At 41.6% G+C, this 17,637-nt stretch overlaps 2 protein-coding genes across 2 annotated transcripts; both read right to left on the bottom strand.

Moving 5' to 3' along the window:
* Positions 1–750: 750 nt before the first annotated feature.
* LOC120786625 (glycosylated lysosomal membrane protein) lies at positions 751–6,464 on the bottom strand. Its single transcript, XM_040122166.1, has 7 exons — positions 6,355–6,464; positions 5,239–5,403; positions 4,529–4,627; positions 3,983–4,147; positions 3,299–3,517; positions 1,660–1,928; positions 751–1,553 (listed from the first exon to the last, which is right to left on the bottom strand). Exons 1-7 carry the CDS (start codon positions 6,457–6,459, stop codon positions 1,379–1,381), a joined length of 1,197 nt encoding a protein of 398 aa, XP_039978100.1. The 5' UTR covers positions 6,460–6,464; the 3' UTR covers positions 751–1,378.
* A 1,385-nt stretch (positions 6,465–7,849) lies between these two features.
* On the bottom strand, positions 7,850–16,792 carry cct3 (chaperonin containing TCP1, subunit 3 (gamma)). The gene is made up of 14 exons (XM_040122148.1): positions 16,661–16,792; positions 15,658–15,719; positions 15,073–15,123; positions 14,335–14,397; positions 14,098–14,194; positions 11,929–12,046; positions 11,378–11,564; positions 11,108–11,257; positions 10,877–11,009; positions 9,436–9,517; positions 8,867–9,047; positions 8,458–8,703; positions 8,193–8,324; positions 7,850–8,089 (listed from the first exon to the last, which is right to left on the bottom strand). Exons 1-14 carry the CDS (start codon positions 16,686–16,688, stop codon positions 7,997–7,999), a joined length of 1,623 nt encoding a protein of 540 aa, XP_039978082.1. The 5' UTR covers positions 16,689–16,792; the 3' UTR covers positions 7,850–7,996.
* Positions 16,793–17,637: the final 845 nt, after the last annotated feature.

Below are 17,637 nucleotides of genomic sequence, written 5' to 3'. Positions count from 1 at the left end.
TTTACAAGATGAGGTTAGAGTTCATCCTCTGAGCAGAGCTACTGCTTCATCCTGTCATGTTGGACTGAGGACAGACTGGATGCTACGGTGAGGGGCTAGCATGTTAGCATGCTAACTTCAGTAGAAGAAAAGAAGTGATAGAAATGGAAACGAGACAAGAGTTAAAACTGGCGTTGTTTTCCCACCACTGGAGTCGGGTCTGGGAGAGTAAAGGATGAAGTCTGATGCTGAACTCAACGTTTCTTCTAGACTGGTGAGTAAACAGCTGCTAATGCTAACTCACATATAACCCCTTTAAAAATGAAACTATAGTTGTGGGTCCTTTGTAAAGACTAGTGTCTTCATTAAACCAGTTGGCTTGGAGCTGAGACACAGAGTAGCACTTTGCTGGGTTGGGTGTGCACGTGGGATTCATTGACAGTAAGAAAAATACGGAAAAACACCAGTTATATTTTAACATTGACCCCCAACTAAACAATGTATAGAATTTATTTGAACCAGCAGGAAAAAAAGCTAATTTATCTACAATGTCCCAAAACGACAAATGCTCCAAGCTTTCTGACCAGCTCAGGCTGCCTTCGGTCGGTCGTTAGGTTTTTGTGTTGGGACCCCAGTCTACCTGCTTGCAGGTCTAGTTTAACAATTAAACTATGTGTCTTTACATTTTTAAAGATTGTTCTCTGCCGTCTGTATTTAATATAATTGTATGAAATTGTATGTATGAATGTAAAATAACCAGAATTGCTCAAATATGAATATTTTCAGTTTTTTACTGTAAACTCGATCTCTTTGTGTTATAGACTGTTTTTTGGGCAAAGCAAAACATCTGAAGGCGTCACCCAGCCATAGTGATTAATAATCATTTTTTGATAAACTCTTCTGGGTTCTCCTGATTGGCAGACTGGACCATCAGGGGTAGGTCTTCAGGAGAGTGACGTCATCTGTCCATCAACAGTCAGTAGATTTTTTTTTTTGATTTTTTTTTTAAAGAAATCTCTCTTTTTTAAAAAAATATTTAGCCCTGAAAAAATATTCAGTGGCTTCAAATCAAGACTTGATGATTGGATTCAATGATTAGAAACGTAAAATGATCAGTATTAATTACTGAACCAAAACTCAGCTCGATCAGCTTCAACAGGTAGAAACTGGATACTCGAATTGATCAGACGGCAGTTTTCTTCACTGTTAAAAACAGAAAAACTGGTGAACAGGTACAGAAAACAAGAGTCTTCAAAAAGCATCCTTGGTTCTGATTGGCTGACTTAACAGTAAGAGGCGGACCTTCGGGATGGTGATGTCATCTGTCCAACAAAATCAGCAAGTCTTTAAAAACAAATTAAAAATTTAAAACTCTCTCTCATTGGCTGAGACTCAGCCGTCAGTTGATTGGCTCATAGGCTGTCGTCGAGTCTGCCGCCCTCTTGCGTATGCAGACCCAGATTCCGCCCAGCAGCAAGAGGATCACGGGAGTTCCCAGACCGACCGCCATGATGGTGACAACCAGTGAAGAGAACGAGTCGACAGGAGGAGAGCCCACACCCATCAACACCGTCCTGACGGAGCAGGGTGACACATTAAGGAGAGAAAGTTCAATTAATTTACAGTTTAATGACATTAATGTGAAATCTATGAAAATAAAACATGAAACATTCAACCGACCAGCTGAGGAACTTGGTGCTGTTGTAGAACGGTTCTCCTGGGAAGCCGAAGCTCACGTTGAGTCCGAATATGTCTGGTTTTGAGTAAAACGCTCGGATCAGACCAGACGATGCCGCTGTTGTCTCGCCGGTCTGAGGCCGGGGGTCGGAGTGACGGCACGGTGTGGCGTTCTCCAGAGCTGGATTAGACTGACGGTACGCCACCGGCTTCCACTGAATGAAACCCAGAACATCAGAGCTGCTGTTTGCCGACGAAACCCACTGAGACACCTGAATGGTGAACACAGAAAATGGACAAATGGCGCTCATGGACAGATTATGGGACAGAATGAGACACACACAAAACAAATGTCTGGCTGCTTCTGAGTTCCTGGCTGGTTCTGGTCCTCCACAGTCCTCTCCATCCGTCCAGCGGAGCTGAGGGCTGGAGGCTCTGCCTCTCTGTTCTCCTCAGTCTGACTCTGATGAGGCTGCGAGGACTCACAACAAACCCACTCATGGTGTTGAAATGAAAAATACCATGTTAATCTTTTGTCAAGTTTGTAGTTGTTTTGCGTCTTTGGGTGTCTGAAGGTTCTCAGTCGTCATGGCCGTGGTGTTTCTAAGTGCTATAAGGCGGCAACAGGACGTGCTTGAGGTTCTTGAAGAAGTTCCACCTGTGATCCGAAAGGCTTCTTCAGTTCTAACGGACTAGTGGGGAGTCCCAGGCTCCCAAGCCTTTCAGATGAGAGGTGGAACGTCTTCAAGAACCTCGAGCACGTCCTGTTGCCTTCGTAAAGCGCTTAGAAATCTCTGTAGTCTTTTTGAGTGTCTCTGAGGTTGTGTGGCGTCTCTTTGTAGCATATCGTTGATGCATTTTATTTGTCACTGCCTCTGTCTTTAAACTAGTTTCTCTTGTTTTTTTCCTCTGTCTCCTCTAAAGTCTCAAGCAGCACAACTACTGCTGCTGACTCACTGTTCAGGAACTGCAGATGCAAAACCAGGTTCAGTCAGTGTAAAGTCATGAAAACCAGTAGAAACACAAAGTATCCGTCACCACAATAAAAAATGTCTTTAACACATCTCAGAACATTACAGAAATGAATGTTGGGGAACAGATTTTTTAGTGGAAATCTGAACCTGCCTCTAAACCTCTCAGGACATCTGGTTCTTTACGGTTCTGTACCGATTTAACGGTTAGTTTTTAATCGGCTGAAGCAGTCTTTGGTTTTTATGCCTCACATCTCATAAAAAGCAACCATAACACATTCGGAGGATTTTCTATGAATTAATCTGACGATTATTTTCCCGATAAACCAACTGATCATTGAGGCTACAAAACATCAAAATATCCCTCCTAGTTTCTCAGAGTCCAAGGAAATGTCTTCAACGGTCCAAAGCCCAAACTGGAGAAAGCAAATGTTCTGACTTTAACGATGAATTAATTAGTCGCAGGTGAATTTTTTCTGTCGATTAATTAACCAACTTATTGTTTCAACTCTGTTTTCAGTATCATGTATTTTACCCCAGTTATTGATGATGACTGAGTTCTGTTTGTTTAATTTGACAAAAGAACGCTGATCTTTTTTGTTCTTGATCTTTTTCATGTTCATAAAATCTGTTTTGGAAATAAAGTTTTGCTTTGTGGAATTATTGATTACCTTGAATATTGACGGCGTATACTCGTCATCGATCGATCGATGAACCTCCACTCTGCTCAGAGGATAAGCCCCGCCCGTTGCCTGCAGCTCCAATAGGAACCTGGAACGAGCTGCCCGTGGCAACACACCGTCAAGCCACACCCCCAGTTGGGAGGAGTTAGCTGTGTGTATGAGGCGGGGCCAGAACTGACCACGCCCCTCGGACCCAAATACTGACAACTGGAAGGAAAAAAAACAAAACAAAATAAAAAGGGACAGAAAAATCTAAATGTTAGAGGAAAGTATCTTTAATTACGATTTGTCTAATTAATGATTTTAACGTTGATTAACGGGTCAGTTCACTCAAATCAATAAAATACAGACAAACACACTGGATGTCTTTTGGGTGAAATGACCCTGTAAAAAGGACAGTAATCTGATTAACTGTAGATCAGATCAGAGTTACTGAAGATTTGTTGGACCCCCGCCATGATGTCAACACGTGCTGATGACAACATGGCGGCAAACAAACCGATTCATTTGTTCCTCTTTACGACTCTGTACATTTTTGCATTACTTTTTAAAAACATTTTAATGCTGAACGAAAATAGCAATAAACAACACGGGGTCACATGTCAGAGGTCATGTGACACCGGAGTCACCGTGACGACAGACAGTCAGCTTTAGTTATATTTGACCTCTGACCTGCAGGCAGAGTGATCCGTTGGTGAAGTTTACGGCCGATCCACAGAGCAGAGCGGTTGGACCAGAGAGGTTGAGACGAGACCAGGTGAAGTCCTGCAGCTTGTACGCGGGGAAAAGGTCAGAGGTCGGATCAGCAGTGTCGTTGACGTCATCGTACTCCAACAACTGAAAGAGAGACAAGATTTGTTCAATGAAAACATCAGAGGGGCTGAAGTTAATGTTGAAACTTCGATTCAAGCCGTTTCCAGAAACAACTTGAATCACAGCTACTCAGACTTGCAGGCCAAACTTTTATTTTCCTCTTGTTAACCTCTCTAATTCATTCAATCCGAATTTTATTGTAATTTTACTTTTCTTCCATGTTCCTCTCTGTTAGGGACTAAATAAGTATTACTGAGGGGGAGGAGGTAGTCTAACATGTTTAGGAGATTTATATTTTATTTCACTCATTTCTTGTGAGAAAAAAAAAGAAAGAAAGATCTTCTCTTTTTCTCTTTCTCTGTAGACTTAAGGAGGACAGATTGATTTAAGGTGGATGTTCCTGACCCTGCTGAGGACGACGGCCGTGCTATACAGGATGCTGCTCTCCGGCTCCACCCTCAGGCTGCCGCTGGTGTTACGAGCCACAAACAGAGGCCAGTTCACCTGAGAGGGAAAATATACAGCAAACATCATTTTTTCCCCCCCTGTTTATAACCATGAGGTGTTCAGAATATTGGGAATTTCTCTGAATATAATGCAGTCCAGTACAACACCATCACTGACTCTGAGCTCAGTGATAAAAACAGAACTGGATGAACAAGAAAAACAGATCATCATCTGAGGAGATGGCTTTATGTTAGATCAACTGGATTGGACTGGATTAGACTGTACAGGTGTACCTAATAAAGCGGACACTAATACAGCTGTAGCTCATAAACACTACGTTGACCAGCAGTCGCTGTCGAGCTGCTGAGCTGCAGATAAAATCCGTATTTTAGCAGCTGTGAAGTCGACTGTACTGACATTTAAAATGAGCGATCAGAGAAACAACGAAAGGCTGGATCATTCAAGTACAAAACAAAGCATCTGTTACCATATAAATGAGCTAAAAACCTTGTATTTATGCCATAAAATATCGAAAATGTTTCCAAAACACTCAAATTCATTATGAACATTTTGCCGGAGAACAGACGCCTCTGAGCCGAATCATGTTGCTGTGACTTCAGGTTTTCATTCAACTTTGTGGTGACGTGAAAACTAAGATGAAATCTGACCTTGACAGTGGAAGAAGAAGAGTTCGTGTGGACAAGCAGCAGCGTCGGCGCCCCCTGGCTGCAGAATAGGAAGTGCAATGTATCATTGCCTCCCACGGCTCTCACGTGCAGCAGGTCGCCACCAGGAGGTGCCGAGGGCGAGCCGGGGTTCAACTCTACTGACAACTGAAGGAGAGAAGAAGAGACAAATAATCATCCATCGATCATCAATGATCAAAGGCTGACTGATCAGAGTTTAATCAATCAGAGGCTCCGTTTACTGACAAATCCAGAAGAAAATCTAATCACAAACTGTCTTTAATTTTGTGGAGTTACAAAAAAAATTTCTCACTTGGTATTTTAAATAATTGTATTTATGCTAGAATCAGGTCACAGTAACAAAGTCGGTTTTTAATATTTTAATATTTCTAAGTTAAGATGTAAACACTGAGTGTAAATGTAATTCCTTTTCTTCCCTCATGTGTTTTTCTAGTTAACTCCCGTGTGTTTCTTTATTTTATTGATTTATTACGTTATGTTGTTTATAACATTTGATCAGGTACAGACAATGAAATCAACCTTATAGTATTTTTTTCTGTTGATCAATGAGCATCGTTGCTCTCAAATAAACTGAGAAAATAAATAATCAGACTTTTTAAAAGCTTTAGTTTCAGACATTTTGAGGGTTTTTTCCAGGAGCTGCAGGCCGTTTGTTTAAAATGCAAAGCTGTAAAAAGTAAAATATTTCTATCTGAACTGTGAAATTAAAGTAGAAAATTAAACTTAATGAAAAAAATATGTAGAATCAGCAACTTTGCAATTTGAAGTGAAAATAATCTGTATTAATCTCAAAACAGAAGAATAAATCACGAAGAAAATATAAGTGGAGAGTTTTATCCCTGAATTTAAGGTGGAAAATATAATTTAACTGCATTTAAAACCATTTTCGCCTTTTAATTTTAAACATTAAGGTTTTTCTAGGAGCTGCAGACAGAAACATAAAGCAGCAGATGATACAATATTCCTCTCTGAACTATCACATAAGAAAATGAAATTAAACACTTTCACTTCCTCAGTCTGTTGTTTCCCTCTGCGTCTCTAACTCTTCTTCTCAAACATTATTTTAGGGTTTCTCACCTTTCTTTCGTACGTTTCTCCGCCGCTGAACAAACTCTGAGACGAAGTAAAAACAGAAAACAGAAAAATCAGACGAGAAACTGCACAGTTCACCGCCGCCGCCATCTTTGTTGTGACTGAACCGCGGGTCACATGACCTCCTCCTTCATATGTCAGATGACCGCTGAGAGGCCCCGCCCCCGCTCTTTTTTAATCTTTATTGATAAAACTGAATTACATCAGTGACAGTTAGAAAACAAAAAAACAACAGTTAGGTGAGTGTTAAAGCAGATAGAATAAACACATTAACACGTGACGGAATGTCCAAAAACCAAACAGATAAATATAAAAAAATCTGACCCTCAGGTAACGTCACCTAATCTGTTACCTTAAATAATAGTTAAACTACAGTGTGTATATATATATATATATAATTTTTTTTTTTTTTTTTTACTGCAGATGAATAATTGTGGAATGTGTTTCAATCTTTTTGTGTTTAGAAGAAAATTTATCATCTTTTTTTCTGGTTCAGACTTTTGAAACAAGCTTTAGTTTCAGAGCTGAAACAATTATTGGATTAATAAATAAAGTTCATTTGCTGCTATTTTGAGAATTAATACATTTGAATTGTTTCATCCATTAATCAATCAAAACCAGCCTCCTTCCTCTGCTGTCAGATCTGTTTTGTTTTCTATCACAGTTCCCTGAAAATTTTCAGGTTTTGGACACAACTACCTTTTAAAGATTTTTCAGTTTTCTGACATTTTATAGACCAAACGATAAGAATCGATTCAAAAATCATTGCAAAGTTGAATGAATATTTTTTCACTGTAGCTCCAGTTAGTTTAATTATCAAGTCCTGCACATTATCTCCACCAAGAAGGATGTTTTCATGTGTTTCTGTTTATTTGTCAGCAGAGTGATGCATAAATTACTGAACCAATTTGTACCAGACTTTGTGGAAGGATGGATCAGGATACAAGGGAGAACCCAGTGAAATTTTGGGGCAGATCCAGATCATTTTCTATGAATTTGAATTTTTCTCAAAGTGTGGTGACTTGTTTGGCAGTTTAAACCAAATTAACTTTACATAATTCATTTTGGACTTACATATTCAAATGTTTGTTAAGGCAACAATGTCTTTTATAGTTAAATGAGAAAAACATCTCTCCCCTTTATCCACGATATTTAATTTGGTCTTTATGTTTATGATGAAGATATTTTACATTTCTTATGGTAAAACTGCACAGTCGCCATTACGGCTCATTATCACTGCAGAAAAAAAAAATCAGCGACAGCAGCAGTTTCATCTGGAGGTCTCACATTTAACCCTTTCACACTAACCTGGGACTAAAGTTTGCCCAGTAGGCGTCTCAACTTGTCTTCAGAGATGTTTCAAAATGATGAAACCCACAAGAAGCCACATGTGAGAGTCATGTGACAGTTCAGATTCAGGTGACTTTGGCAGGTGAACAGGGGGCGTCACAGACATGAGAAAGAACCAGAACAGATCAGAAACAGGTGTCTAACTTTGACTTTATTGACTGTTTTTATTAACTTTCAGTGAGTCGTCTGGTCCCCACACACACACACACACACACAAACAAACAGACTGTCGGAGTGACTCTGATGTTGATCTGGATCCATGTGGACTGTTGTGGATCTACTCGGCTCCCTGTCCTCCCATCTTCTCCTCTTTGTCTTTCTTCTTATGACCGGAGACGATGTCGTCGATACGCAGCAACAAGATGGCCGTCTGAAAAACACATGAACAAGAACCAAGTCCACATCTCTGTTAGTCAATATCGGTCAGTATTGATCAGTATCAGTATTGATCAGTATCAGGTTTTTGTCCTGACCTCGACGGCGGTCTTGTAGGTCTGAGCTTTGACAGCGAGCGGCTCCCAGATCCCCAGAGACGTCATGTCAGACAGACAGCCAGTCTCTCCATCCACACCCCAACACACACTGTTGTCCTGAGTGTGCTTGGCCTTCACGCCGAGACAGAGGATTAAAGTGTTAACAACGCTATAGATATGAGACCAATTTAAATAAAGTTTTGTACATCGAATGCCCTGGTTCGAAGTAGGGTCGCTGATGTTATACATAAAGTTTATACCGTACCCTCAGTGAGGTGAGCACTCGTATGGTGGAGGCTCCGCAGTTCTGGATCAAGGTTCGGGGGATGACCTCCAGGGCTTGGGCCACAGCGCGGTACGGCCACTGTTCGATGCTGGTCAGAGCACGGGAACGCTCTGTCAGGCGCTTGGACACCGCCATCTCCACAGCGCCGCCGCCTGGCAACAGGAAGGGGTCCAGCAGCACGTTACGACACACCTGCATGGCATCCTGCAGGTTCCTCTCCACCTCCTGAAGATCAGAAAAAGAGTCAGCAATCGACAGCCGAGCGTGAGAAAGTCGGCCGCTATAGGTGTCGACATTTTGTCCACGTCTGAGACCGTGTGAAGAGAACATGACACGTGAACTGCGACCACAGAACCACTGAGCTCAATAAAATAACGCGTGTTCTCACAGCGAGGATCTCCTTGCTGGCTCCTCTCAGCAGGATGGTGCAGGCTTTGGGATCTTTACACTCCGTGACGAAGGTGAAGTACTCATCACCGATCTTCTTCACCTCAAACAGCCCTGCTCCCGTGCCGACGTCTTCCTCACGCAGCTCGTCGGTCCGACTGACGATGCGAGCCCCGCACGCCCTGAGAAAGGGAGAGTTAACTAGCTGTACTGGGTTTAAAGGTACTCTGTGGTACCGCTCGCAGCAGGGTTTTCTCTCCCGTTAAACGGTGTAGGTGCGGCGTCTAAACCGAATGCTGGGAGGTCTCCGCCGCAACAGTTACCACAGTTCATCCCAAGGGGCCGCGTGAACGTCTGAACCACATTTCATCATGTCATCCAACAGCTGTTGAGACGTTTCAGTCTACAGATTCAGGCTGTTGCTAAATGTGGCTAAAGATGACAATAAGTGATTGGATGAGGACTAACATCAGTTTTGAAGCCATCGCTCATGCAGAGTGACATCATATCCTACTGAGTGTCGATTGGCTGCAGATGAACTACAACAGTTGCACTAACAGATCGGTTTACCTGGCGATGCGGTTGTTGTCGGTCTTCCTCACACGGCGGATGGCGGTAATGTTTGCCTTCACCAGGTAGTGCTGAGCCAGATCTGGAGACAAACAAAACATGTTGCTGTTGGTTTGTGATCACCACTGATGTTTCTCCTTCGAGGTTTCTTTTCTTTTAGCCACTATTTCACTTTCCTACTTTTTATGTGTCCGAGACTCGGAGTTTTATCTGATTAATTCACAGCGTGCCCGTGTTGCAATCAAACTGGTCTGGGCGGGATTTTTTTCTGCTGAGTTATGAAAACCTAAAGTCGCGTTAACTGGTTTGTGTTACATGAGTTCTGCGGTCAGCTTCACTTTCTTGAGTTTATTTGGTCTTTGAATGTTTATGTCCGATACTGGTCTGAATCGTTTTTTTTGAAAATATTTATAATCACACAATTCACTGTAAAAAATAGTCTAAAATCTACCATCATGCATTGCAGTATGGACGGGGTCAAAAGAAAATGACTTGAATAACATTAAATCATCTGAGTAGAGACAAGTGCACAATGGAAACTGGGCTTTACCTTCACTAATAAAGTTCATGCAGATTTCATTTCAACAATAATATTTTATAGCTAGTGTCCAGTGTTTTCAGGATTGTTCCTCAGTAAGAAATTTACAGATTTAAAGGACCAGTTTGTAGGATTTAGTGGCTTCTAGTGGTGACGTTGCAGACTGCAACCATCTGAATACCCCTCCCCTCAGCCCTCCCTTTCCAAGCGCGTTGGCCTTCAAGTAACGTAAAAACGACGAGGCCCTCTCTTGAGCCAGTGTTTCCGGGCCACTGTAGAAACATGGCGGTGCAACATGGCGGGCTCCATCGAAGAGGACACGCTCCCTATGTTGATATGAAGGGCTCATTCTAAGCTGACGAGAACAACGATTCCTCGTCTCAGGTGATTAAACACTAATGAAAACATTATTACGATTATTTTATTCCATTTCTGCTAATAGATCCACCTGAATCCTGCACACTGGTCCTTTAACAACACTCAGGCTTCCTGGACTTTTCTCACCACATGAGACTGAAACCATTGACCTCAGCGCGACGTTGTAGAGATTCAGCTCCAGCCTGTAACAGCTGCTGATTGGAGCTTTACACCCACAGGAAGAAAAGGTCACAGCTTCACCCTCCATCACTACATCTGACTTGCTGACTGACTGAGCTGTTAAACCCCAGCGTGAGGGGTCAGAGAGCAGCTGACCTGGGTTCAGTGGTGTCAGTACTGCAGTCTGAAGCACAGTTCACTTTCTACTCACTACAGAAAAATAATTATAATAAAGTTATGATTCTGACTCATCATGAAACATTAACACAATGTTCTGCTTGATATTTATCATGTTAATGAGTCAGTGATGATGTCATGTTATAGTTTACAGAGCCAAGTGTGATCCAGGTGTGTGTTGTAAGGTACCTGAGATGCCTTTCTCAGTGAAAACCAGGTCTGGTTTGAGGCGGATGATGTCCTCACAGATCTGCTGGATGTATTCTTCCTCCATCTGCAGTATCCTGGCAAAGTCCTCCTCCTTACTGATCTCTATGTCCGTCTGAATACACAGGGTCGACGTAGTATATGTGTGACGGACAGGTACGGTACAGTGTGTGTCTTAGTGTTATAATATGTTTATGTTGTTGTGTTTTGTACCTGGCTCTCTCCCTTCTTGTACTCCAGAGAACAGTCAAGCAGGACAATTCGAGGATCTTTGATCATCCGCCTCATCCTAGGGTGGGTCACATCCTTGTTGACCATCACCCCTCTCAGGACACACGAGTCCTCGATGATCCCACCTGGAACCTGAACATGACACAATTATTAGAGGAAAAGGAGGACAAAAACCCCTGAGCAGACTGCAGCGCAAAGTCAGGATGAATTTGAGTTATTGGTCCTGATGATTTAAAGTCCTCTGGGTCGTACCTTCTCGACCTTGGCGTACTTCTTGATGTCAATCTCCTTGCGCCCGTTGTCCTCTAGCTCCACGGTTCGAACAGCGTCCAGAGCGATGCTGCAGGCCAGTTCAGACCAGCGACTCAGAGCTTTGGTGTTGATGGCAGAGTGGATGATCTTCAGCATCATGGAGCGGTCTGTCGTGTCCACGGGGTTGCTTTTTGGGGGTGTCAAAGGTCAGTTAGTAACCTCACTAAATACTATCCAAACAACATACGCTCAGTCCAAGTCAGTGTTGGGTCAATATTTTGACAGTATATTCATTTTTTTGAAAAATACAAAACCAGTAAATAGTTTGTTTTTCTCTGAAACTTTGTCTTGCATCTCTTTTGTCTTGGGACAAAACAAGACGTGGAGACGTCACAGTGGGGACCTTTGCCAGACACATTTCCAACCTGTGTGTGGATATACTGTGAGTAAGGAAGCTATGTTACCGGGGTGGAGGTGGGCTGGTGTTTTCAGATTCACAGCTGTGCAAAGCTGTAATTATTATTTTATTTTGACCTCCTCACTGAGCGTACCTGATCTCCTTCAGAGTCTCCAGCATGTCCTCCAGGGCCTGTCTGTAGGCACTGATGACGATGGTCGGGTGCATCTGCTGCTCCAGGAACTGCTCCGCTACAGACAGCATCTCGCCAGCTGAACAGACACATACACAGTTACAAAGAAGTCGGTGTGGCTGTGTTTTGTCAAAACAGACCAAAAAGTCAAGTGTAAACTTTGCAAACAGCAGTTTTCCGTGGCAGATCATTTAACAAGAGGAGGCTAACTTATTTCTGTTAGGAAGCTCCGTCAACTTTCCTGCTTAACGCCTGAGGCTTTGAGCGAATATTCCTCAACAGTTCTTGTGCTGGGACCAGCAGCTGATATAGTTCTGTTTTCAGAAATCATATGAATATGGGAAGGTGCTCGCTGGTCGGCTCTGAGTCTGTTGTTAACCATTCAGTATAAGAGTGGCGGTTTTTAACAAAGCTGGTGTGATCTGCTTGATGGTTGAATGCTCTCCAATCTACGGGTCAGAACTTTGCCCAAAATTCTGAAACCTTGAATAAGGACATTGGCCTGTAGGAGGAGCACTCGGCCGGATCTCTGACTTTCTTTGCAACAAGGGTGATACACACTCCATTGAATGATGCTGGAACTTTACCATGCTTAAATTAATCAGACAGCACTAAGCTTATTACAGGCAAAAGCAATGAGAAAAATTATTTTAAAAATTCCACAGGGAACCCATCAGTCCTTGGGGATTTTTCAGGTTGCAGTGAAAACACAGATGCAGCCTGTTCCTGTTCTGATATTTGGCTCATCTACTGTCGTTTTTTTTGTCAGGGGAAAGTGTGGGGATGTTCATATGATTATTATTCAGATGAAATATTATCAGTTGGGAATTCAGAAGTGTAAAGTTGCGAATAAAAATTCTTGAATTCATTAATTTTGGAGTGATCCGAGGTGAAACAGCCATCATCCCCTTTTTCTGATGTACCACTTTGCTCTGATCTGATATCACTATGCTCTGATAATCACAGGAGGGGCCGATGGGATCAGTGGATTATCAATAAGAAACAGTCAATACTAGAGGCAAAGGAGTGAAAAAGTAAAATGGTAAAACTAGGAAGGAAAGCCTGTTTGTTTCTACTCCTCCATGTGGCTGCAAACCGGAAGTCCACCTTATTTTTAGTCAAATTTTAGTCGATGAAAACACAACATTTTGGTCAGGTTTGAGTCAAGACCAAGAATGAGATTTTCAGTCAAACATCGGCAAACTGCTTTTAAATAAGATTTCATCCACCAGATTTTTACAATTAAGTCTGGAAAGATGCAACAACATTAACAATTTAATCAATTCTAACTCTCACAATATGAGTCAATCAGAAAGAACCAGAAAAAAGAAATCCTTTCACAATGAGAGAGAACCTTGTTCAGACGCCCTGTAGTAGATCCTGTCCTCATTCTGTTCAGGACTGTTCCAGAAAGGTGTTGATTTTATTCTGTAATTTTGTTTTTAATTCCTTAGTGGTGTTGTACTAGACTGTGTTATACAGTAAGTGTTTATAATAGGTTGTTCACTACCATTTAAATACCTTTTTTTAAAGAAAATATTTGGAACCTCTTTGCACACAAATCAAACTCAGTACTAGACAGCTGACTACTGCCCACCCGACTTTATTCAGCCCAAAACAATCTTCTATATGACATACTGTGTATTTTAATAACTAGCAGAAGTCTCACATAGACCACATTTATCTGCCATGGACCCATTCAAAATCAAACAAAATTGAGTTGTGTGTTTTAATTTGGTTGGCCAATGTAGCTGGCTGGGTCACTGACTTTCACTGAGACCAAACCTCCATCTGCAAGAAATGTAGCAGTGTCCCGTTGTTGAGAGATACTAATAGAACATGTTACACTGCTGCCTTTAGTAGTTGACTTATTACGGCTTTAACAAGAAAGATGATTGGAGCGCGCAGGAAGAGAAATGTGCATCGCATCCACTCAGAGAAGGACATTTAGATGATGTCACTGCCTGGAAAAGTCCATGTTCCTGATATGAATTCACTGACACGATGTTCAGCCTGACTTCCTGTGTTACTGGTTTATCTCCTGTAAAGTGGGACCTTACAGGAAAACCCAGACAAATGAACCCAGCTACCCTGAAGGCTCAGGCTGAGGGTTTTTATCAGTGTTCTCACCCAGTATGATGACGGACGTGGTCCCGTCTCCCACCTCCTCGTCCTGTGTACGGCTGATCTCTATCATCGACTTGGCTGCAGGATGCTGAACCTGGATCTGTTACCATGGAGACACACAGTTTGTTGTATGTAATACTGTAATTTAAACAACACAGACAGTACAAAAAACCAAACCCTTGTGCAGAATTTCATTGAGGTTTTCACAGTTTATGACACAGCAGCTCCTTTTTCCCTCACCTCTCTGAGGATGGCGTTTCCATCATTGGTCATCACGATTCCTCCTGTGGGGTCGAGTAACATCTATACACACACACACACACACACACACACACACACACACACACACACACACACACACACACACACACACACACACACACACACACACACACACACACACACACACAGCAACAGAACATAAATCACAATCAATCATCATCTAAGTCACTTTTTAAGCATAAATACCAAACCCTTCCAGTTTGTCCATAATGAGAATTTACTGCTTTCTGCATCTGAAATTATATTAAACTGAACCTCTTTGACTCATCAATTGAAGGAAATATTCCTCAGATTAATCAATACTGACAATAACTGCTACATGCAGCCTTATTATTCACGTCATTACTACATGTAATAGATCAACGTGAGGCAAAAACTGTTGATTTCACAGGTTGCCCTGAGCTGACCAACTACAAATAATAATAATAAGAAACATCACTCTGTGATTTCAGATTGGACCTCATATTACTGAGTAATATCAAATATACAGTAATATAATCTATTACTAATTGTGAGGGAAACAAGTCTGTTTATCTGTTTCCTTTTATTCTTTAATGCTGTGTTCAGGCCAGATACAGGCCTGAAGCTTTGAATCATCACAATAATAATATCTGATATTTTCCTGAGGTCGTTCAGCCCCAGGGAAGATGTTTGATTTACTTTCTCTTTTTTGATCGGATGATCAGGATGTCTCACCTTCATCATGGCCCGTGGGCCGAGGCAGGTCCTGATCACATCTGCGATGGTCTGAAACACAAACAGTTTTGTTACAGACCTGGGCGGTCAACAGCTGCGCATGTCTTTGTCTTCTGTGGTGTATGTCCTGGCAGGCAGTGTCTCACATCCAGACAATCTAATTATTCAGGCATTCAGTTTGATGTCCACATCACACAAAAACAACACATACTTATACCTGGAACCACCAGTCTGTCCATCAGGTAAACAAAACACCACAAACGATGAGCATCAGAAGAGATAAATTAGCAGAGGGACGCAGGTCTGTGTCTCTGTATTAGTTATTACAGTTTTTCTCCTGATGAAGTCTACTGCAGCATTCACTGTTAAAAACCATTATTTTTAAATCTTGTTTCCTTTGAGGAAGCTTAGGACGACTGAAGAAAATGAATGATCCTAGAATTTACAAAAAAAGCCAAACGTTAGAGGAAAGTCTGAAAACAAAGGATTGTCTTCAAAATCTTTTCCTTCATCTGACAACCGGTCACATTAATCTTGTGACCCTCCTGGGGGCCTCGACCCCCAGGGTGAAAACCACTGGCTTACCTTTGCTGCATTGATGTTTCCGGTCTGGACTTTACGCCCTGACTCTCTCTTCACGTTCTGGTCTGCAAAGAAAAAAAATTGACAGGAAGGCTAATCTCAGTACACAACACAATGCATTCACCACAGGGTGCTTTTATTTTGAAACTCATACAAACAGATCCGAACATGAGCGATGTATTGATTATAGATAATTATTTTCTCTGTTGTGAAATCTTTACATCTGCAGGAATAACTGAGAACAGTCTGATATATTTATAATGCGTGCATATAGAAACTGGGATGAAATAATAGGAAACTGTCTGAAAAAGAAACTAAATTGTTGGTGGATGAGGTTCTTCAGAAATCAGATGATGAGGAGAATTTGGTTGCACACTGACGAGACCAGACAATGAAGATGTTCAGAGACTGTGAATTACATCAGGGACACATTTATTCTGCTCATTGTTTGTTTGACAAACTGCTGAAACATCCTGTCGCTGAAATCAACGTAAGACGGAAGAATAAATCAATCAATCAATAAATTAAACGCAAAGAATTTTACTGAGTCCAGATCGAGACTTTTGAATGATCCGGATCGGTGAGGGTGTGGCTGCATCAACAAAACATCCCATCATTTCCACTTTACCACTGTTAGCCGACATTAGCGGCTAACACACTGACCGAGCTTTCTACCAGCCTTGAAGGCTTCATCTTATAACTGTTAACCGAACACACAGACGTTAAATGGTGGAACTAGCTAACTGCTAACCAGCTAACTGTCTCTTAATGCTGAGTAACGGGACACACTAGCTCCATTGGCTTAGCTTAAAGTGCTCTAAGGATGCGCTAACGAGGCTAACAGTTAGCATAGTTAGCACACCGGAGGAAGCACGTGCTGCGCCGGGCCGGTGCTACGGTAAACAGCCACAAACCGGAGACGGTAACGGCCCCGAGCACCTTCCGTGTCCCGGTAAACAGTTTAAAGCTGTAAAGTTTCAGGTGAGAACATGCTGGATCCACTTACTGAGCACTAACACCTGCTGGCCGATCATTCTTACAGCGCGAGCCGGACCTCGGTCTCCTGGAAGGTTCTGGGAGGCACGAGGAGAGGGAGGGCTCAACCCGCGGGGGCGGGAAAACCAGCAGACACCGAATAATCAGTTGACAGGATCAATATGACAGACAGGCGTTTCCACCAATAGTGTCAAGGAGCCGAAAGCGTTAAAGCGATAACTAGAAACTAAGCTCAGCCTTTTATGGTGAAAACCAACAAGACTTCATTTAATTTTTTCATGATTGTACGACAATGATACTGTGAGTTAGAAGTGGGGTTTTTATATGTATTTTTTAAATCTGAAAGGTTAATGTTAATAGATCCACATAATGTACTTGTGAAGACTAACAATATATAAAAAGAAATTTATTTATACTGAATGTCTTTGAAATACTACTAAAAAATGCATACATCAAAATTAATCATTTTTCAAATGAGAATTGGTAGTGTATTTTAAAACAATATATTTCAGACTGGTATTTTTCGCATCAGTCGTATCTTGTTACCACATTTCTTTTATATGTTATATGACATTTGTTGTTTTTATGTTTTGCTGAAACAAATAGTTTTACACTCGCATGGATATATAAGTTCTTGGAAACAGTTTAGTTTAAGTCAACTATTTATCTGTGTAATCAGTGTATAAAGACCTAATAACTGGTTTCTAACAGACTCTAATGCAGCTGTGACCAGATCCCAGTGTTTATCAGCGTCTCTGTTACCTGCTCTAAGTCCTCCTGTGGACACCTCGTCAGTGGAGGCTGCTGGATGAACAGGTGATGAACGACAACAAGGTAAAACACAGGATGAAATAATGTAAAATATGTAGAACAAATACTGAACATTAATAAACATGTTCTTAGATTGGCTTATAAACTATATTATGGGCTGTTATAAACTCTGAATTACAAACTACAAACTAATTACAAACTGAACATTAATAAACA

The sequence above is a fragment of the Xiphias gladius genome, chromosome 24 (assembly GCF_016859285.1).
Source record: "Xiphias gladius isolate SHS-SW01 ecotype Sanya breed wild chromosome 24, ASM1685928v1, whole genome shotgun sequence".
NCBI classification, from domain to species: Eukaryota; Metazoa; Chordata; class Actinopteri; order Istiophoriformes; family Xiphiidae; genus Xiphias; species Xiphias gladius.
Note: the sequence above shows the minus strand (reverse complement) of the source record. Positions and strands in the feature narration are given on the sequence as shown.